The following is a 24,195-nucleotide window of genomic DNA, read 5'->3' on the forward strand; positions in this document are numbered from 1 at the left end:
AAAGAAAAAAAAAACAAAACCAACATGATTTAAGTACACCGCTTCCTAAAGAATAACCTTTCTAAAGAATAACCTTTTCAGTTGATTAATAAAAAGATAAACCATATTCTCTTTAATCAACTTGTCTTTTACAGGCAAAAGAAGATGAGGAAGAAAAAAAAAAAACCAAAAACACAGAATGTGTCTGGGTTAACAATTCCAATCGTAGTGCTCCAAGCCCACATAGCCTTTCATTTTACATGAGCTGAGGTAATTGTAGGCTGCTTAATTTTTCTTTTAATCATTGAAATGCATTTTTAAGCCATCAACATACAGCTTCTCATTTTGTAAATGCGTACACAGAAACAAAGCAGAAATGTAGCAGCTCACTATTTATCCTAATAGAAGTATGTTCCCAAGAGGAGCTGAAGAAAGAATTAATTAACAGAAACACGCTCCAGTCAGGTCCAGCCCAGACATATATTCACACAGAGGACATTTTTCACGGCTACCTGATGTCTCACGATTCTAACATGTGGAAAGTGCTGCACAAAGCTCTACTGTTAGCATGCAGACCACAGGTGACCATGAAATGGAGCTACGAGATATGGTTTAGTACTTGTGGTACTAATAGGAATGGGAGGGTGGTTGGACTAGATGATCTTGCAGGTCGTTTCCAACCTTGTGATTCTGTGTGTGATTCTGTGTGTGAAATCACACCTACTGCACAACAATACAACACCGATATGACTTAGGCGCTAGACACCAGGCTCTCACGTTTGCACTGTATTTACAAACGTACAAGGAAACTTTAAAACCCTTGCATCCCGGAGAGAACACAGAGAACAATCTAAATGTGTGCAAAGCAGTGGGTACGCTTTGAAGAAACAGGTAAACCAATAATAATAATATGGGTCTGTGAGACAGAACCTGCAGAAAGCACACAGTCAGCAGGTTGAAAAACTGGAAAAGGCATAAACTGAATTCTCTTATAGTCTGCTGTTTCTCATGCTATCCAGAAGTGATTTGAGACAATATTTCAGCACATACTTTTTTTCTCTGGGATGTGTAAGTGTTTATATATCCATTTGAGGGAGCTCAAAATTTACTGACTGCACCTCTGGAATTCTGCCATTGGTGGACAGCCTAAGAGACAAACTGTAACCCTCACTATATTCACGAGCCAAACTTTACTCTTCAGCCAAAATTAGGCTACAGCACTGTAAAAGCTGCTTAGCAGCACTAACAGGCATGCTTGCTTTCTGAAACTTCAGAGAACCAGATCTCGTAAGTCACAACCGTGACTTACGGCATCTTTGATCATTGAGTTTCCTCTCTAGGAAACAGAAAACAAAGACACTGGCTCTAACAACTTGCTTTTGTTTGTTTGTGATGATCTTCCTGGTATTGTTACCACCAGCACACTGTAACTGCAGCATCAGGAGACATACATGAAGCAAGGTATCAGCTGGCCATACAAAAAGCACTGTTTGAGTTTACCCTGGGCTGAGGAGATTTGCACAACACACCAATAAAAGCCCAATGAAGCATACACACTGGCTTCCATCATCACTAAGGCTAGTGAAGCAGAACACTATTATCAACATTGCTCTTTCTCGCATGCAGAAGTACCAAAGAGAAAGCTGCAATCTCAGAGGCACTCACTTGCATCACCACCAAAGCCACAGCAGCTGTCAGTTAAGTAGGACTAGATGATAGCAATGCATTAACGTTCCCACTCGATGTTTTGTGAGATATTAAAACTCTACACTCCTTAACAATTTAATGGCAACTGAGAACCACTTATCCCCTCCACTGAATCAGGCCATCACCAGACAGTTGCACATTGAGTGCTCTATTTAAGTAGTCTTTAGCCTACAGTTTTACTGCATGCAAGCTCCAAAGACAAATAAAGATGACTTGACAGTTCATGGACATCTAATTCAAATGGGACAGATGTCACTACATCCAAAATCAGTTGTTCATGTGGCTATCTCAGATTTGCAGGATCAAGTTCTAACTAATACCTTGATTTGAAAAGATTGGTTTACTACATCTTACATAAGACTTCTGCAGTTTCCACTTTGTACTTAATCTCAGTAGAGATCTAGAAGTGTAGCCACTCTATCAACATACACAAACTTTCTTCCAGCAATGGCTTGTGATTGAAATTATAGACCTTGGAGTCATAATTTGCTAAGTCTTCACATTACCTGGCTGATTGGGCAGATAACTTCCAGATGTGCTCCCACACTGAGCAAAACGAGTCAATGGAAGAAAAAAATTATAATAAGCTGATTCTGATTACAAAATATAACCACATAATTGTTATTGAGAAGCTAGTAGGTCACTGTGCTTCAACTCTGGTAGCAGCTAGGCATCACACAGGCACTCACTTGCTGCCCCCACAGAGAGATAAGGGAGAGAATCATAAACACACAAAAACTCATGGGTCAAGATAAACACAGTTTACTAGGCAAAGCAAATGCTGAGCACGCAAGTAAAGCAGCCTGAGGAATTAATTCACTACTTCCCATCAGCATTCAGTCACTCCTAGGAATGCAAGGCTCATCACACAATGGTTTCTTGGGAACATAAATGCCACTACTTGTCCCATTTCCTCCTTCTTCCCCCCAGCTTTTATGTTCAGCATGATATCACCCTGGTATGAAACATTCATTTGGCCACTTTGAATCAGCTGTTTCTGTCCTCTCCCGCTCCTTACGCACCCCCAGCTCCTCACTGGCAGGGCAGCACAAGAAGCTGAAATGTCCTCGGCTCCTGTGTAACACTGCTCAGAAACAACTAAAACATCTGTGTGCTATCATCCCTGTTTTCATCAAAAATCTGAAATGCAGCAGCATAACCAGCTACTACAAAGAACATTAACCCTATCCAAGCCAAAACTAGGACACGGCAAGATGCAATATCACATCATTTTCTGACATGAAGTACGAATACAAGGTTAAGAAAATTGATTTTGCTAATACAAGAAACATAAATTACTAAAGCTTTTATTATTTGAATTCCATTTACCTATGCCTCAAGATATTAACAGTTAGTGCATCCAGGAAGTCCAGAAAGATCAAAGAATAAATCTTGTCCCACACTAGTTAGCCACTTTTAATGGAGCAGGCTACTCAGTTCTCATTTGTTTACGACTCAGAAGTGCTCATAGGAGAGAAATCCCAACAGAACTTTTTAATAAAAACGGAGTGGAGAGTTACACAACTCTTCCTTAAGTAGCTTAAAATCTAAAAGAAAAGTCATCAAAATATAACAAATTAAAAACAAACCTGTAAAAGCCATTCCATGGTCAAATCTTCAGTGTAGAGATAAGGTAATGTCTTTGCTGTTACTGACCAAATACACTTTATGCTTATGGCATCTCTACAGTCTCACTGGGATTGCAAACTCACAAACACAGGCTCTGCAGGAAGTACAGATCAGAAAGGCTTAAATGGAAAACTGTCCTTTATAAAGAACAGCAGATAGAATGGAGATCTATCCATGCATGGATCAGAGCCAGCTGAGTGTTCACAGTTTAGGAATAGAGCAAACCAAAGTAGCAACATTGTGGCAGGTGTCACCTTTCCTGAAGAAAAGACAATCTTAAGATAACAAGGAGCTTCCTATTTATGTGGAACTTCAACCACCTCCGTGCCTGCTGGTAGGAAAACAGCAGGATACAAGCAATTCAGGACGACAGTATCTAACGTTGATATGATCAGTGAGACAACATGGGGGAGGTGTTCTGTTGGACCTCACAATGACATAGCCACAAAAACATCATGTTCAGAGACATGAAGGTTTCACAGAACCATCATAGACCTGAAGAGATTGGAAGAGACATCTGAAGACCATCAGACCCAACACCACTGCTAGTGGACAAGTTACTTAGAACAGCTTGCACAGGAAAGCGCCCAAGGAGTCTTTGAGTATATCCAAAGAAAGTAGTCTCCATAACCTGTGTGGGCAGCTTGTTCCAGTGCTCTGTAAACCTCAAATTAAAGAAGCTTTTTCTCATGTTCATATGCGGTACTCAAATATTCTCCAAATAGCTTTAAAATTTCTCTAGCTGATAATGCCAGCCCTTGAGGACTCTTATGCTATGCCTTGCACAAACCATCTCATGTACAAGACAGACAACAGCTAATGTATAGTGGTATAACAAAGGAAAAAATGACAGCTGTTTTTCATCATAATAACAGATGGCAATTTCAGTGCAACATTATGCTTATGTTCAATTTTGGCAGGTATAGCAGCAAAGGAGGGAGTCAAACAGAAGGAATTTGAAGAACGAAATACCTTTGAGGTGAATCCTATCATATGCAGTACAAACATGAGGGGGGTGGAGTAGTTCTTTTTTCCCCTAAGAATGTGAAGTAACATGGATTAGATACTATGAATAAATGGTAGGAGAGGGTTAAGCAGTTGTAAAAGTTTAATCAAGTACATGGATGAGAAGCAGGCTGACTTAGTCAAAGTCAGAGACTAGGAAAACCACCTCCATGATACTTCTCTGAACAAACATGGTTATAACAATACTGAATTGCTTAAGATTAAAGAAAAAAAGATGTATAGGATTGCAACAGGCAGATATACACTTTATAATCTGTAAGGAATTAAACTGCAAAACATTAGCATAGACCCAGGTACTCACAAGAACCATAAAGCTCACTTTGTGACACTGACAGTCAGAAAGATGAAAACACACTCAGTGATCAGGACAAGAAACAAGGGCAAGTCTGAGGAAACAAGCCTAGTAAAATTGAAGTAAAACACACATGACCTCAAGAGACAGACAGATCAACTAAATCAAGATAGAAAACATTCCATTCATTGACAATGGACATTAGCATTTAAAAAAAAAAATCTTTTAGACTTCTGTTTGATTAAGAACTCAGCAAGAGAAAACAGAAGGACTGGTCTAGAATCAGGGAGTCCAGGCCAACAAGGAGCAAGCTGAAACAAGACAAGTCCTGACTGGATACAAGCAAACAGTTTTTCCCCCATCATTAAGACAGCCAAGCAGTGGAGTTGCAGTTAATCAGTGAGCTTGTGCACATTCCATTCCTGAAGATTTCCCAGAACCGGCCATGTAGGAACCTGAAAAACCTGGTCTGATCTCACTGTGAACTCTGCTTTATGAAGGATGTTGAACTAGAAGCCTTCTGGCATCCTTGATAAATCACTGTGCAATTCTTAAACTATGGAAAAGTGCTTTTTGTCTACTAGATGGACATGCACATACACAGTAGACATCATAAACTACGCTGAGCTGCAAGAGTCTTCACAATGCCAGAAAAGGCAGACAGATGTTAACCTCAAGTTCTGTTATTCCCTATAGCTGTCTATTTCAGTAGCAGAAATATCTGTAATGGTTCTTCACTTTCATGTCAACTAGTCAGAAACACTTCAAGTTGTAAGATACAACCTAAGAACTAGGAAAAAAAAAAAACAAAACAGAATTACAGTCACTTTCTAAGTATTTTAACTAGTTTTCATGAAAGTGCCATAGGGAATAGAAGATTCTATAGAAACAATTTTCATTTTAAAATATAAACTGAAACTTATGTATCAGTATAATTTAATGTGATTAGGTGGTTAAATCCGAAACTAGATTTGTTACAAGATGCTCAGGACATGAATTGTGACATTTATTAGGTCAGCAGGAGAAGGAAAAGAAAAAAAGTACGTTGTGTTCTTTTAAGAGTTCACCAAGCAAGAGAATCTCTTCAGCAAAAGCAGGCTACATTTTCATTGTAGAAAAAGGACCACAGAATGAAATGCGACAAAAAAATGAAGTTATAAAATCTCTTAACATTTAATTGATGGAACTTGCACAGAATACTTGGTTTCACCTGCATAATTCAGGAATAACTCTGAAGTCCAATACACACCAAAGGAAAATCCAGCTTCTAGATTTCACTTACTGACAAGATAGAGGGACAAGACTTCTTAAATGCGTGTTATACACCAAATGTTACTCACCGCAGCAATGTACTGACTAGATATGCAGAAAGAACATGCCTTTTTTTCAGTTACTACACTGAATCAGTTCAATATTTGAAAACTGAGCTAAAAAATACTTGGAGATTAGATCCAGAGAACAGTTTCTCTTGATCTGCTTTCAAAATAAAAAAAGAAAATGAATACAATAACAACTTCTAATGCCAAAGGATAACTCAGATTATCTCTCAGTGCAAGTTCTAGCTCAGCAGCAGTTTATTCACTTTCTGCATTTTAGAAACATTCTTTTCAATATTGTGACCATCCTGTAATACTCTAGTATTTCCATACTGGTTTTCCATCATGTGCATCACATAGTCAACTATTTCACTTAACACCTCAAAGGAAGTACTTAGATGTGAATGCTGCAAGTATCATATAACTAGAATTCCTAGAAAAATAATAGGTACAACCTAAAAAGAGCACAGAGAGCGACAATAACAACAAAAACAAAAACCACAAGCAGATCCATTACTTCCCCCAAACTACAAGCAGCTTTTTTCTATACCATTCTCCAGTAGTGCTATGGAGAGCACCAGGCAATATTTTGAGAGATTCATTCAATTTCACCAGATCCCAGCCCACCTCTGCATTGCAACTCTAACTTCATCACAGTGCTACTCAAAAATTTTCCTACATGGAATATTTTCATTACAGAAGAGGGCAGTGAAACCGGAGAGATCCATGTCAGCTGCTTTCTTCACTATTAAGCAGTTGAGAACATCACTAACAGCATTTTTCCAACCACCCCTACTGGTGAGGTTTCTCTGCTAGAAATCTAACACAGTTTTATGGTGTGAGAAGTGTGGTATGTTAACTCAAAACAGATTTGATGTTTGAAAAGAATGGATTTTAAGTTTTATTTTCCTTTTTAAAATCAAAATTAAACAGCACTTTTGTATGCATGTAGGCTCTGAACCTACAAAAACACACTATTTATACAGGATCTCCATAATTGCTGCACAGTGGCATCTATCTTGTTTGCAGAACAAAAACAATAAAGAGAATGTTTGCTCATGTGCATGCCCGCATGTGCAAAAACTCAGATAACAGCCTTCTCCATATGCTCTTTCTTTTGCCCTCTGGTGGCTTTATGTGTTCCTACATGTAATCGAGTTTATACGAGTCAAAAAAACACATTTGCACTGGGAAAACAGTTTTCCAAATATGTATCGATACATTTGATTAAGAAACTGAATTCTTAAGGCTAACAGAAGCGAGCATAAACATGATGATACAAAGTTACTTTTCAAGTATTTAATTTCAAAATGATCTGAAAGTTTTAGCCAACTTTATGAGTATTGCTTTCTTTTGTCATTCATGTTACACAAAGAATACTTTTCTGGCAGTGGTAACAAACCAATTTTAAAAAAAAAAAAAAATCTCTGAATTGTTATATTGAGAAAGATTTTGTTGTTTCTTGTTTTAATTCATGAAACTTTATCCCAATGTGTTTATAACAAAGTTCTGAAAAGCTAAAGCCAGAAACAAAACAGGCATTTCATTATAAGCTTCCTTAAGAGAATTACTACCATGGAAATGTAAACATGTAGTCTACCATCAATATCATTTCAGGCTGTTCCATGCCATGCAAAAGGAAGAATTCCTGAAAACCTGGTAGTCAATAAAGTGACAGATGAACTTCACCGTTAACAGTTTTCTTCACAAGTACTGACATCAAAATAATTATGATTGAAGAAAAAATCTTAAATCATCCTGACACGATGTTATACTGACTGGTAGACACTATTCTGAACAATGTTTTCATTGTCTCTACCGACACTTCACTGAAGGTAATGTGCAACAGGAACCACATAAGCCGGTAAAACACTGACCAACTTAATAAAAGGCAGAAAGAATAAAACAGAGAATTATTTTACAACTCCACAAAGTTTTGGTACGCCCCTATGTCAAGTAGAGAATGCAATTATGATGTTTTTATCTAAAGTAGGGTGCAGCAGAACTGGTAGGGGCAAGATAAATAAAGAGAATGGAAATGCTCAACAGGGTGAAACTACTTCATCAGGAAGAAAAATGTCCTGGAAATAAGTAAGTTTACAGAAAATAGTGGCAAAGTTTATTTAATAATCCATTACAGTTCAAGTACTGCAACATTTTGCTTAAGTGCCACTCACCAAAATAGCACAAAACAGGATAAGCCACAAACGGGAGGGATCTTGGGCCATGAGAAGTAGACTGAAGTTAATTGATGAAGATGGTCTAATCCCTTCACAAAGGGATTAGACAGCTGTTCACGCTCTTCCTATACAGGATCTGCTCTTGCTGCTGTAGAAGTCACACTATTTGTACAGATGAACCAATCTTTGGTTCGATTGACAGGCTGAGACTACTCAATTTGGAAGGAAAAAAAAACAAAACATCTAACATCCTTAAAGTTAACTTCCACAGAACAGCAGATCGAAGGTAAAACCGTAGTGTACCTCATCACTCCACTAACAGCTTTCACTAACAGACAAAAGATGATAGTGTTATTGCTTTTTTCCACCCTGCAGGTTTCCTGCCAGAACTAATAGTTATGCTCAAACACATTCAAGCACGTTTAATCCTACACATGCAAAGATAATCTTGATAACCAATTCTGAAGTCTACCTTCTTAAAACCACATTAGGTTCCCATTTCTCCTGATCTATTTTGGAGGTAAGTAGGAATCATCTCTAAGCAGCTCTTCGTCTGTTCCCCCTAGCTCCCAAAGCAGAAACGGATACGAAGTACCATGATGCTTTGTGATAAAGTCTTTAAACAATCTACATTTCAAAACATAAGGAGAACACAAACAGAGAACTGAACACGTGCACTGATCAATTTACATTCTTACTTTTCTTGAAGTTCACAATCTTTCTACAACATTCAAGTGAACTGCAAATATGGAGGAGCATGAAATTGAGAATATAGCTTGTGCATAGTGAACTATGGATATTTTCATCCTATGGAAAAAAGTGCAGCATTCAAAAAAAAAATATCAGAAGACAACTCCAAATTTTTTTAGCCATTATGGCTAAATAGGTGTTCAGCAAAATGAAGTCAGAATGATCGACAGCATGCATCCTGGGTTGCTAGTTTCCTTGGTTATCCAGTCATCAAGACAAGAAGATTAAATTTGTTTAAAAACATAACAAAAAAAATGAAGCAAAAGTAAACTAACATTTGGTTTGTTTGCCATTAGGGAGATAATGGAAGGAGAAGGGAAAAAAAATAGCTTTCCTTTCAGTGAAAATAGTTTTTGCAGAATGAATTTCAAGTTTCCTGCATTTAAAAGGCACAAAGGAGATCTTCAGCAATAGCTGTTTTAAACAGCTTCTGAACTGATATGCAGCAGTCACGTTTCCCCTCCTTTGAAAGAGGTTCTGACTGCTACTCATGGATGAAACTAGAGATCTCTTTCGAAGGATCTCTAGTTTCATCCTGAGTAGCAGTCAGAACACACACAGTGGCATACACCAACATCAACAGCATAATAGATGTTTATTCACGTTCACATCTGCCTGAGAATCTACAAGAGAGCGTAATAAATTTTCATTTCTGTAAGCATGCATGTACACCTCTCAAAGTACAAATTGATTGAAAGAACAATCATATGACTTGCCTATCTGATAAGTGCTAATTTGAAAGAACGCTTCTCTGCAGTCTTGAATTTTTCAAAAAACCCAGGTCCATAAGCTTCAGGATTTATACCTTCTTGAAGAACCATTCTCTTGGTTTTAAGCAATTTTATTCACATTTTATTTTATTACTGTAGTGCATGTTCTATTAACTTGGCAGTGTACTGAGGTTGCCCTGTTATGATCCAGTTGCAACACTACAGCCCTGTACAAGTAACTGGAATACACACAAAACCTTAAAGTCTTAGCCTGATGTCCTGAAAGTATTCCTTTTATACTATAAGTTAAAATTCCAGCAAAAATGACTGTTGTCAGAAATACTGATGTAACCAGAAAAAACAAGAACTGCCTGTCTGTCAAAAACTGTTTATTCCATGTTAAGATCGTTATGGCCAGCAGTTTTTTGCTCCTCAGAAACTAGCAGCTAACCACTGTTTTGTTCTTAAATAGTTAAACAGTGTTGACACACCCCGTAGTGACAGTGTCAGAACCTGACAGAACGGCATGGAGCTGCATCGGGGGAGGGTCAAGCTGAGCGTTAGGAAAAGGTTCTTCATCAGAGCGCAGTGGGTATGGAACTGGCTCCCCAAAGCAGTGGTCACAGTCCCAAGCAGACGGAGCTCAAGGAGCGTTTGGACAACACTCTGACATCAGGTTTGAATTTGGGGTGATCCTGTGCAGAGCCAGGAGCTGGACAACGGTCCTTGTGGGACTCTGGCAACCTGGGATATACTATGATAGCTCCCTCTGCACCACTGAATTGCTAAATATTTCACACATCCCACGACAGTGTGTTATGAACTGTACTGATAAAGAGCGCATCATTCAGCCTCATCTTAACACAGAGATCCCACTTTCCTCATCCAGCTCTAGTTGAGGCTATCACTATCCGCTTACATACAAAAAATAGATTAGATGCACAGTAGCTTCCCCTGCCTCAGAACACTACTGCAAGTCACCTGGATGCATTCTTGTGTCACCTAATCTAGGTGGCCCTGCTTAGGCAGGGAAATTGGACTGGATGATCTTTTGAGGTCCCTTCCAATCCCTGACACTCTGCATGATTCTATAAGTCCACTTAAATGCTTTCCTGCCTCCCTTCGTGTTTTCTTTATCTCCAGCAATAAAGGGACTGTAAATTGAATTTCAACTGGGTGTAGGCTTTGTCTGCTTTTCATCGTTCAGATTTCCAAGCTAGTCTCCTCTACCTATAACCTTTCTGTCATTTTAGCTCATCACAGTGAAAAAGTTACCCTATATAATGCTCTTTCAAATACTGAAAAACTTCTTTCTAACTTCACGTAATATTTTACACACAAAATTATTTTCCCTTAAAAGATGAATAGAGCTCTCAGATAGCTATCAATCTCTTGCAAATCTGAAGATTAATTTATCTTCATTTTTATCTTCATTTTATATTGTGTATCACTATAATTATTGGTTTATACCATTATTTGGAGAGTACAATCCTGACCCTCATCCCACCCAGCTATTATTCTTTTCTAATATTTAAAAGTATTTAAATAAAATAGTATTTAAATAAAAGTATTTAAATAAAGAGATATTTCTATCTCTTTAATTACTTTGTACCTTTCTCATCCATGCTTTTAAAAGTGTCATTACTGCAGTACTTTAGAGAAAGTTAGAAATTTACAGGCAACTAATTGGAACTCATCATAACAACAAAAAGAACGAAAATGTAAAAATTCTAGAATTGTTCTGACAGATTTTTTGTTAAAATTCTACAATTCTCCTTTTTATTACTGGGCCACAGCAAACAAAGCAATGCAACTCCTACATTACGAGTAAGGTAACTTTAAGAAACAAACTTTACATACAAATAAGCACATGTAAATTTTCTAAGCAGCATTAGCCAGTCAAAATGCAAATGCAACATGCCAGCTTTTTGCCACCTTTATCTCAAAACCCTACACACGCTGTATCTTGCTCAGACAACAAACCATCTTTTCTTAAGAAAACTTAATTTGTATCACATTGAAATTCAACAAACTTTTAAAGTTAGAAAACTACTAAAATCATTTCTCCCCTTAATGTTCACCTACTTTAAAGCTGTCAATAGAAATCTAAATCCTGTTCAAGAAAAGAGCCCATTACTTGTTTTTTTTTTATTTTTAATTCAGTTGACTTGCCACAATGGAGTGAAGAGATGATGCATCAACATGTCACAAAACTGATTAGCAGTGCATATCTTATCTAGATGAGTATTAATATGTAAGCATTAATTTTACAGTGTCTTCTCCCCCCATCCTTAAAATATTCAGCCACGTCCTATCACAGCTTTTCCTCCTAAACCTAGCTTCTTTCACATACTCACACACCTTTCTTCATCCAGTTTGGCAATCTGGGATAAAATACAGCTTCCATAGTTCATAGTGCTCATAGACCCAAACAGCCACCAAACTCATTTTCAATAAAAACATACACCAAAACGTAACATCACATGTGCCTATCATATAAATTAATTTTCTGAGTTTCAACAGGAGTCAAGATTTGCGTGATGTACGGCGCTCAGACAACAAGAGGTGGTCACAATATCTCTGACTGGATGTCATTTCCCGGTACTTCAGTAAGGAAAAACAGCATCTCTTTAAAACAGCAGAACAAGTGCAGTACATAAAAACAAATACACAGAAGAGTTTTAAACGTTTTGAATGCCTAATTTGGTTGCATTACTACTTGAATTAATTGCCTGCTAAACTCAGTGTTCATTATTATTAGAACCCCTATGCTGCGTGCTTTCTGTTATGTATTTTGCTATTTAGATTCATCAATAATCATTTGAGAATCAGACCTTGTTTTCTACAGAATGCTAATGGATGATGGTTCTAAATGAAGATGCACGAAGTACAAATGATAAAGCGTAACGTTTCTTAATGAGATAAAGAAAACCAAATCTAGAACACAAAGAATCTAGAATAGAAAGCACACATATGAATTAATAGGTCCAATAATGGAGATTAGAAATATCACAGAAATGTGAAGCGTTGTGCTTTGCAGACATATTTGCTCACTAAGCTCTCTTTCAAAGAGGTTTTAGCAATTAAAATGCATACTGCTATAAGAAATGTCCCTTGTAGCATGTTGGAGTAACAAGTCTTAAATATATTCCTTTCTTAAAAAGCAATATGAAGTTATATATAGTCATCATACCAGCTAAAATAATATTTGACTTCAAAAATAGATACAAATTGAATAAGTTAAAAGTAGTTAATATTACTGGGGGAACTTTGTGGGTCTCTTTCAACTCAGAATATTCCATTAAAAGGACATTATATAAATGAAGTACTAGACTTGATAATCTCTCATCAATTTGTTGCTCAGTTATACAGGGGGAAAAGAGAGGTGCAAAAACTCTATCAGGTGTTTCACAATATTCTATAAAGCACAGTATTCTTAGGAAACAAAAGAAAACAAACCACACTCCTTCCTCATCTCCCCTATCCCATCACACCACCAACGAAACAGTTCAGGAAGGCTAGAGAAGCAATGTATAAACTTCATTTGGTTTTCTGAGAAGGAAACTTCGGGATATTCTTTGCCATGGCAGTGATCAATGGAGAAGTTACGTCCAGGAAGTCAGCAAGTTAAAGCAAATGGACACATATATACAATTAAAAACAAAAATTTGTTTTAAATTGAAACAAAACACACACCACGTCAGTGCCATTTCAGTGACCCCTCAGCCAGAATACCCACTAAAGCCCTCCATTACTTTTATAATCGTTTTTAAGATTCACAACTGACTCACAAAAGAAATTCATGCCATAGGACTTCTACTTCATCTGGACTGAAATAAAAGAATCAAGTAGCCCCAGAACAACTTTTTTTTTTTTTTTTTTAAACCAAAAGGCTGAATAGTAGGAATTTACAGCTCTACAGCTGACAGATGCATTAAGTCTGAAACACACTGTTTACTCTTGTACACTTAGGCTGTATTTTCATGAAAGAACACACTAGAACACACAAGACTAAATAATATTTATTCAAATTGACAGCACAGATTTCTTACTTGTCAGAGAGAAAAACGACCCCCCTCCTCAAATGATGCAAGATTTTCCAAGCTTTAGAACAGAAAATCTTCACATCTGCCTTACCTAGGAAAGGCACAAAGATTCTTAGTCTAAACAGCTGTGCACTTAGTGTTAAGGGTACACAAGGAGCATTCCTACTGGTTTTGATGAGATATTTAGACAATTTATAGTTCTCTGTGGGCATATCTGCATTAAACATATGACAAATAACACTATATGCAGAACTTAATCTGCAATTTTAAAGGATTGCAAAGCTTGATGCTGGCAAGAAATTTTGAAAGACATTTGTTCTCACTTTAAAAATCAAACATACAAAACAATAAAAAGAATTAAGCCTAAAATAACAGGAATAATTTATTTGACCTGCTTGGCATTAATCAGGTAAGCAACACTTTGGTTTTGCTGGTTTCTTTGATGTGAGTGCAAACAGACTTCTAATCAAGATGATCTGAGGATAGAAGGATGAGGTATAATTAATGGTACAACAGACCTTTGAAAAAATACCTGTGTTGATAACTCCTATTTTTAAGCTCTTACACATAAGCCAGATGTTCAATCCTTGTGTTTTCAAAAATATCAAAGCACTTAAACTTTAAAATTGTTGGAAAGGACTTACTTTTATTGTAGCAAGTTGCTAGTACACCTTTATCTGCAGGACTGGCACTAATGTGCCAGATCTCACCCACTTGATGAAGAAGCACATTTTTGTTTATGATGTTATTTTCATCATCAAAATCTATGATGTGAATCTGCAAATACAATAAAAGAGAACATTAGGTTTTCAAATGTTTTCCTGTGGGTCTTAATTATACACAATGACTGCACAGAACAATTTAATGAGAATTTTATAACTGATATCTACTTTAATTAATTGTTATACTAACAATTTACTATATCATTGATTTCATCAAGATAGACTTTTCTAGAAAAATAAGCCATCTCTCTGTTTTGATGAAATACAGTATTTATTCTTCTCAGTTCTGCAGCTTAAAGCTTGAAGGTGATTTTTCATATTATAGTTAACAGTAATAAGCCACTAGTACTGCATTTGAACACTTCTTCCAGCAATAAACAGAAATAATAACATCACAATTTTCAGTCAAGATGTCTGCATTAACTCTGTATACAAGCCATCAAATTTAAATATCTTTTGAAGAAAGAATGGGAGAGAAAGGACTTTGTTTTGAAACAGAAATAATTGAAACTTCTAGAGTTCTCCTCAAGTAAGCAATCCTATATATGTATCCATACATAAAACTACCTATTACTAAAACACTTAGAAATATAACACATTTTAAACTACAAGCATACATAAAATACTGAACTGAAAGGTTCTTTCAAGAAATACTAATCATATTTTAATAAATCTATATCTTACTCCTGTTCTTCTTCTAAGTAATCTCATTTAAGATTCACTAGTAGAATTGTGTCAACAATGAAGAGAGAAACAAAATAATCCACTAAACCACTGCAGAAGTCTTACATACAAGATATTATAGAAATGTTTCATAAAATAGAGAAACAACTAGATAGGTATCAACTCAGGCTATATCGTCAATATTGTACCTTACTTTACGAAATGGCTGATGTGTTACTTTTTCTTTTTTTTTTTTTTTTTTTTTTTACCTCTCCTTCCAACACTCAATTGCTGAGTGCAGTCATCAGCAACTTCTTCAAATACAATGCAGGACCTCATCACCTGTAGTGTTCTTAACTCAGTCATCCAGGGCACATAAGCAGTCCTGCAGTTGATGAGCATGCTGTCCTTTCAAACTTGACTTCATTTGTTGCCCTGAACTTACAAATCTACCCAGGCATCAGGACAACATCCATCTCCTGCAGCAATTGCATAGCCATCTTCCTGTCCAACTTAAGGAAGTCACCTTCCTGCCTTTCATAACTCTTCAGAGTCACACCCCTTGGACTTATCTACAGCTGCCCTTCATTTTGGTACTCTGTATATCCCCTCCTGACCTACTCCCTGTGTCCTAAATCAAGTACTCTGAAGAGAACTTGTCCTTATTCAGTGGTTTAAATCATTGACTGACTTTATCAGACACCATATACTCAGCCCCCTGTACTGCTCTCCTCAGACATATTTTGATGTTCTCAATCAACTCGCAACTGAAATTGTTCATAAAAACAACAGCTTGGAGATAAACTGCAACATATTTACAACCCTAAAGTAAAACTTTCCAACAGGCTCAAGAACAATAATTCCTATTACTATTTTTACACATCAAAATAATGATAATTAGCTTTTGGATCTGCAACAAAAAGCAGATCCCTCAAAATTACGGAATTAGATGTTTAACAGATAAATAATGTGAAATAGGTGAAAATATTTAAAAATAAGAGCTTATTTTCTCTGTGAAAGGCACAAACAGATCTGCTTTATTTGCTTGTTCTCAGCAATCTCAGAAGAAAAAAAAAAAAAAGAAAAAAAAGGAGAAGGAAGGAAACCTTCCACTGGAGTCGCTGAAGTCTCATTTGGCAGCTTCACTGAAGTCTCTAGAGGTGAACCACAAATAAAAACACTATTTATCCCAATTCCACATATGCTGTGCCTGCGCTGGCCAGGTTAAGAGGGTCATTCAACACAAACGGTTGGAAAGCTCTCTACCCCATCTGAAGCCTTTTGAAAGCACAGATGACCAATTCCTCCTCTACTGTCATGTCTTTGTTCAGCTGACATCATAGATACCTGGAAACCTCTGCTCTAACTATGCTAAATACCAAAGACAAAACAACTCTCACAGAAAATAAAGAAGTACCAAATACAGTACCAGCATGATGCCATGAAGAAAAATACTAGCAGAAAAGCATTCAGCTACAACAACTGTCCTAATGCAAGCCCCAGCTACAAAGTTTGCTATTTTCATCTGTTCAATTACTATCTTTCTAACTTTTTCAAGTGGAGTAGGGAAATGAGTTTCAACTTGGATAAATAAGTGCAGTATATAGATGCTACAGAAGAGGATGACAGCAATAGTAAGCATAGGCTTACTCAGAGAAACTTCTCAACATGAATGCACTGTCCATAGTAATGGTATGTGTTACCATAGTTCATGTGGAAAAGTCTTTGTGGAAAATAACTCTTATCATCAGGAGCAACACTAAGGAGTTACCTAGCTGCTGTAATTATGCTGAAGACTCCCTGAAGATTGAACGCATACAAGTCCAAACAGAGAGAAAAAAAAAAAAATATAGAGATCTGAAGGCAAACAATTATTTGACTTTACTAAAAAAATCTGGAGAAATCACTAATTGCAATGGAAGTGACTAAGGCAGGGAGACAACTAAACACATTCAGAACAAAATTATTCTTTTTTCTCCATTACACAAACTCTATAATTTGCTTCCTTACATCAGAAACTAACAGGGTACAGAGTGGGAGATGAGGGAAGTGTTTCACTTTGAGTGACCACTGCCATGCTCTGTGCGTATGTAACACCATCCATGAAAAACTATGTTGGATTCTAATACAAGACTGAAGATAACTCAGTTCTCAGAGAGATCAAAAAAGATTAGGTGAAGTACGCTTGTTGTGTATGCTTTCAAAAACACGCAGTAAGTGCATTAAACTAACAGCAGCAGAAACACAAAAGCTTCCAAAAGGCCAAGTTTTTAAGGACCGTGTAAAATACTGTCAGAGAACAAGTATGCAACTGCATGAACAATTTGTCAGAAGTCACATTGAACATAGTTTAAAAAACCAAAAACTACATTCAAAGATAGGAAACATTTGCTTTGGTTTAGAGAATTCCTTTAGAAAAGAAAGCACCCAAACCCCCAGCTCAGTAGCAGCGGATGCTTACATCAGGTGATGGATACCTGGACAGAAGGTATAGATTTTCAGAGATCACCACCTTGGAAGCACTGAACAATAAGATTAAAATACAGACCAGCAGCCTAGACTGTTCTCTTTAATCATCACCTTCCCTCAAGCGGTATTTCACTGGAAAGTTTTCTTTGTCTCTCTTCCATTTGGCAACACACTTCACGTTGCCAGTTTTACTCTCTACTTCCACAACTCTACATCAAGAACACGCTGCTTTCCTTCCTTCTTTCTCCTATACTTTTATTCTTATACAAGATCTCCAAACCTCATAAAAGAGAGTAAACCACCACATTTGTTTTCTTCATTAGCTGCATGTATTCAGGTTTCCTAATTTCATTCACATCCCAAAAGTATGTTGCAAAGTTGTTCTACAGGAGCAGATGACAGACTTCCAGTCAAAAAGGAACTACTTTCACGAAGTTACGCAGATCAAAAACCAAGTACTTGACACTGTTAATATCTCAAGTACTGTCAGAACACAACATTTAAAAATACTTCCCCTGGCCTCATAAAGAAAGCATTAACAGCAAAATATTTTCACCAGATCTCCTATGAATTACTTGTATTGAAATAAATCTCACTAAAGAAGAAATTACCTCACCAGCTGCATGACTGCTGTTCTCTTACCTACAACACACCTGGCTTGGGACTGGAAGGTAAGAAACATTCTGTACATAATGGAGCTGCATGCACAATCTCACCACATAGCACTCGGTCAAGCATTAAAGGCTGCAAGCCAGTTCGTAACTTAGGTCAGATAACCAAAAAAGTTTTTAAGCAAATCTAGAGAACATAGTGCTGAATTAAACAATAATGACTTGAGGCCTAAGGCATTTCTTAGGGATTAGCAACTAGCTGATGGAGCTGACGGCCTGAGGCACAGCTAAAGGCCAATAACCCCCAAAGATTCGTTAATACCCTAGGAAGTGGCTTGCACATCTATTATTAATGCTATTCACTGGAAAAAAAAGATTACGTTCAATGAGGCTGAAACACGTGTATGGAGACATGTCCAAAATAGGTAGTCTATGCCAAAAAGTTTACCTAAATCGGAACATTTAAATTATTGAAGATCTGCTGGACACCAGTCAGCGAGCAAGAATCACCCTCTAACTCGGAGCTCAATTTTGGACTTGAATTTAATCAGTTAAACCAAGAAGTAAAAGATAGATTCAACTTTTAACCTGATAAAGCTATTTATTCAGTAGAAAAGATTAAACCTTAAAACCAAATGTCTGTAGAGCATCCAGGACAAATGTACACATTGATTTTTTTTTTATCATCTTATTTTTAACTAAGTTCGTTATGCCAAATCTTTTGTCACTGGTCTCACAAGTATTACCTGAAAAGTAAAGAAACTGAATACACCATACTCCTCGTACCTTTGAATGCTTTTTTCTCCTTGAGTCTTAACCAGCATTAACATTTGGTACCAAACTCATGTACAATTATAATGTTCACTGGAAGGAGATTGCATTTTTACTGGCAGTAAATAAATTTAGTGACTAATTTGGATTGTGAGAAATCAGAAAGACAAACCTTAAAATCTTTCTCTCTCCCCATTCTCTGAATTAACTCCTTCAATCTGGAGGCTTTATGTGGCACATTAGGGCATGGGGCACTGGGGTTACACTCAGTACATAGGGTCTTCTTTGCCACTCTCCAACTCTCTTTTTTCTTTTCCTGCTACAGCAAGTGCTCTCCATGGACCATAGTTCCTTCACAAATATCCATGTGCAGGAACAGGTTCTCCACAGGGAGCTAGGATATCTGCTCTACCACAGAACACTGCCTGTTCCTCCTTTGACCTTGCCATTCCCCCTATGGAATATTCTGTTTCTTTCTCTCTTTTATTCCTTTCTCTCTCCCATGCAGCATTTTCTCCCATTCCAAAAGTTTTCACAGGGTTTCCATCATTCTGTTAGTCTCAACTGTGCCCTCCTTGCATAGGCAGATGCAAACTGCACAGAGCAGTACTGGCATCTTCCAACAGAGAACCTCTGCAGCACTTCCGCTACACCCACCTGAAGCCTACACCCAATGCAGCTTTCTAATTGTTCTGCCCTCAAGATCTTCTTTCACTGTGAACATACATACAGAAGTTTAATCATAAAATTACTGTAAAATTATAAGAGCTGTACTCTTAACCACACAGGAAACAGTCCAACAGAAATTCAGCTGATACTCCCTGAAATTTTTAACTTTCTATATTTGTGATCAGCGAAGACTTAATTGATTACCAACAATTACAGTTGAAAAAATCCATTTCGTGTAGCTTCAGATAGACAGCTAGGCATAAGTCAGGAGTCATACTAACGACAATCAAGGACTAAAGAATTTTGTTTTATTTCATAAATCTTCCAAGGTTTAAAGACAGCTCCAGAAAATCTAGAGATTTAAATTAATGAAAAAATGGCAACTCCTTCACTAAGCCAAACTGGTTTAGTAACACAGTTCAGAACAGTTTAATTTTCCAGAAATACACACTCTCACTTATGTTGATAAGAAATATATCTGCAAACAATTAGTGTAAATCTACAACTTAACTATCTCTTAAACTTCAAACAGGGGGGCAAGAAGAAGAAAGATATTTGAACAGTGTTAAAACAAACAAAAAACAAACAAAAAGCCCCAAAAAACTGACATTTGACCAAATAAGTTACCTGATTATCATATCTAAGAGACTGTGTTCCAACCAAAAATCTTATAGCATCTGTTTCTGCTGTCTGAGGTGTTAACGCTCGTGCCTAGGGAAAGAGAAAGCCATTAGAAGAATCCAATTATTACAACCCATTAATTTCAGCAAAAATCTTTAAGCTCATGTATCAATCATTTTTAAGCATCATACTTTACAACTGTAATAATTTTTTGTCATTTATGTCTATTTTGCTTAATACACTCTTCTACAATTTCTCACATTTGTAAAATACATGGAAGACATAAGTCCTAAATACTTAACTGGTCATTGCAAGAGCAATTACCCCAAATTAATTCTCCTTCATGAATTGCAAAAAGACAAAAACAGAAAAAACAAACAGTGGAACAATGAACTTGATTGTTAAGTGTATTGGATATAATATTAAACAAACAAAAAAAAAGCTGTTCATGTTGGAAGTCTCCCACCCATCACCACTCTCTTCAAACAATTCAGACTGAAGATGCTTGCATAAAAATGAAGGAATTCTTTTCCTCACCATCAAACATCGAGCTTAACAAAATTAGAAAGCAAAAGTCTTTTCTATTTCAACTCCAGATCACAATGCATAAATTTAAAATACCAATACAGTGCTAGAATAGCAACTCAAAGATTTTCCTTACATAAGGCAAAACAGTCTAAACCCTTGTCTAACAGCAACAATAAGAGCAAAGTCATTTTTCATAAAAGTACTCCTGACTCCATAAACAGCATATACAGTTCATACGTGATATGCGAGACATAAAAACAAAAAAAGAGTTAGACAACATTTTGCTCCAGATTGAGCAGAAGAGGTTAAAAAAAAAACATAATGAGCTTAAAAAGTGTAAGCTAGTAGACCAACATTTACATGAGCGGAAAAAAGCACCAGGGAACACAATTCAGTGTTCAGTCTGTGTTCAAAATATACTCAAATGTAGATCTGAGATCAGTATGAACCTCTACTGGTTTGTTTGTGCTCTCCTACTTATGTGGCATTCACCTCCAACAAGCCTAGACAATGTTTCCAATTGACAGAAACAAGAAGAGTTCACCAGAAAGATTGCAGAACAGCTTTTGCCTTAAACAGAATTTACATTTGCAGATCCCTAGCAAAGAGCTGCTTTTCATTTCAGACCTCCTTTCAATTATTTTGAATACAACTCTAGAAGTAAGTCAACGGCTACGTATCTCTTTCAAGCAAACAAGTTTACTTTTGTTTCAGCAAGTTGAGCAGAAGAGGCCTCCAAATTACTTGAATAAAAATAAATAATAAAAAAACAAAAGAAGCTTCTCACCCCTTTTAAAGCTGTTCAAGTAGATCTAATCTTTTTGCTTTCAGGAATGAATCAGGTTAGATACAATGTGCCCAAAATAAGATTTCAGACTACCGTTTATTTTCTGTCATAAAGAACTACAGCTACCACAGAATACAGAGTTCAAGCTCATCAGTTGTTGACAAGTAAGGAAAACCTGAATCTTGAAAAAATTGCATTATGATGGACCGTCACGTACTTCCTGGAAAAAATATATGTTTAAGTTTGTCTACTCTGAGTTACATTTAGAAAAACAAAATGTTTTTTCAACAGTGGAAATCTTGTGATGAATAAAGTCTTTGCATTTGGACTGCTGAGCAGAATCTAGAAGAGCACCTAATATCTTACACAAAAGCATCTTCCTCACGATTGCAGCTATTAGAAAATAAAAAGCAGAATAGAATGAGTATCCATTAATCTAAACCAATAAAAACCTTTTATAGAAAGCTAGTTATCCACAGAACACTAAGTAGCATATAGATCTGAAAGTAGTCTACTACTGAAAATACTAAAATTTTATTTACCAAGGAAATTGACATGCTGCATGGCATTACATGAAGTAATTAGCTTCATTTTTGAAGAACATCTAAGACTAGGAAAAAAAAAATAAAAAAATCAAGAGAAGAGAAAAATATTGTGATCTATGGAGAGCCTTCTGGTTACAAATTCAAACTTCACATTCATTGTAAATTTCACTCTCTGAAATCTCTGTGAAGAAACCTGCATGGCTTAAACCAAGTAGAGTTTTAAAAATTTGGAGCAATACTGCAGCAACCCAAGTGTGATGAACTTTCCCAAATACTTTAACAGCCTAAAGGAAGTTCATAAACATACAGCCAAAAATCCCACCCACCTAACACAAAAGCAGATACTGCCTTTGAAAAGTAAACACCAAAGACTTCTCAATACTATCTGCCAAGGAAACTGAAGAAACCAGTCGCCTCCACACCTATGCATAGCTTCTCCAAGTGATTTGTTCCACAAAGTTAGGAGTTACACATACACAATTGCAAAATAGAAAACCTAAGCAGTCTAACAATTACCAATTCCACCTGTGTTCTCTGAAAACAGAAGTATCTTCAGATGACGAGAGATGGGAGTAACAGTTGTGGTGATACAGGACACAGCACCACTGCACTCCAGAGGGGTTCCCAAACAGTGTCCTTTACATCCTACATCTAGAAGAGGCTATTCTGCCTACACAGAGTCTCTCAAGGCAACAAAAACATTCCGAAGAAAAAAATGAGGTTGAGGTAGAGAATATGTGAGAGGCAGAGGGGTTTGGAGGAGGAACAAAGGAAAACAACCTTAAGATTCCAGTGTAAGGAATACTGTACAAGAATACCATAACATGTTATTTTGTGCAAAAATTAGAACCATCTTTTTCATGGCATATTTAAAAAAAAAAAAAAGAGCATCTGTTATAGTACAGTCAAAACTCAATTTTTTTTTTTTCCCCCAAAGTAAGGAGTGAACTCAGGTAGACAACAGAATAGACTATAGCTATGGTCACACTGAAGTTCACTATGGGTTACAGACAAAAAAATCTAGTCAAATATAATAAACTGGCATTTTCATTTATCACATCTTGAAGTGCTTCATAGCCAAAAATTACACATGTGGAGAGAGAAAACTACATAAATGTATACAAAAGTAAAAATTATAAAATGCATTCATAATGCATCATTTGTCCCCAAGACAGTAAAGCTATTATGCTTTTAGCAGCAGAAGTGCAAGCTGTGAATGAACTTTGAACAAAAATTATACCTTTACAGAAGCAGAAAGGAAAAACAAACAAAAACAAACAGCAAGGAAGACCAGCACCTCGCACAGAGACAAAAAGAGAGGATGGGGTAGAAACGAGTTACTTAAAGGTAGGCATAAGTAAGTTTTTTCTAGAAAACAGAAGCTTAGATTACTAATTTCACACCTTATCTGAAATCCAGTTCTAGCATTATCCAATGGATATGCTAGATTATTCAACACAATCATCATTATTAGATATGCATTTTCACCAGCAATAAACAAGTGCCTGCATGCTGTGCTCATCAAAACCTGCAGCAGTGGAGGTGACCTACTGTTGCTGTCACCACTGCTGAAACATCATCCACCACCTCACTGTGCTCACACCCATTGTTTGGTCTCCATAAACATTCAGCAAACACAGATGAATGTTAGCGGATGCCATTTTTTCTGCATGGAGGTATTCAATTGCATGCGCCACATTTCCATGTCAGACACCATTTTGTCAGACTGCCCCTCTGCTACCATCTGTTACACAGTAACAAAATGTAATGGAATACAGGTGAGATGGTTCAACCCCTACTGCCACACCACCATCATCTGCCTCTGATGTCATGGGCCAGCATAATAAAATAGGCAGCATTACTTTCAGAGCAGCCCTCATATACATTACTACGTAATATAGTTAATAAGTATCAAAACTGATTCTAATTTAATATTTTCATCAAAGCAGTAAAAAAAGAGCAATAAAAACATAAAACTAGTGGGATAATTGACCTTGGTTTTATGAAACTAATACATATCTCAGGCTGCTCTGATGGAAGTGTTCGTAACTCTCATGGTGCTCAGAGACTTATGAAACTTCTCCTGTGCTTCATCCTTGACAACAGTTGCTCAAAAATTTCTTCATTGACAAAAATCAATGACATAAATAAGGTATGACTGTGGATCAAGGGAT

General features: G+C 36.7%; 1 protein-coding gene across 1 annotated transcript in view; it reads right to left on the reverse strand.

The window, feature by feature from the left end:
* EIPR1 (EARP complex and GARP complex interacting protein 1) overlaps window positions 1-24,195 on the reverse strand; it is a gene marked incomplete at both ends in the record, with an annotated part of 59,050 nt that overhangs the window by 29,257 nt on the left and 5,598 nt on the right. The window contains 2 exons of the mRNA XM_079532611.1: window positions 14,280-14,412; window positions 20,168-20,251. Of these exons, the coding sequence (XP_079388737.1) occupies window positions 14,280-14,412; window positions 20,168-20,251 (217 nt within the window). The remainder of the gene's footprint in view (window positions 1-14,279; window positions 14,413-20,167; window positions 20,252-24,195) is intronic.

Source organism: Tetrao urogallus, assembly GCF_951394365.1.
Source record: "Tetrao urogallus genome assembly, chromosome: 2".
NCBI classification, from domain to species: domain Eukaryota; kingdom Metazoa; phylum Chordata; class Aves; order Galliformes; family Phasianidae; genus Tetrao; species Tetrao urogallus.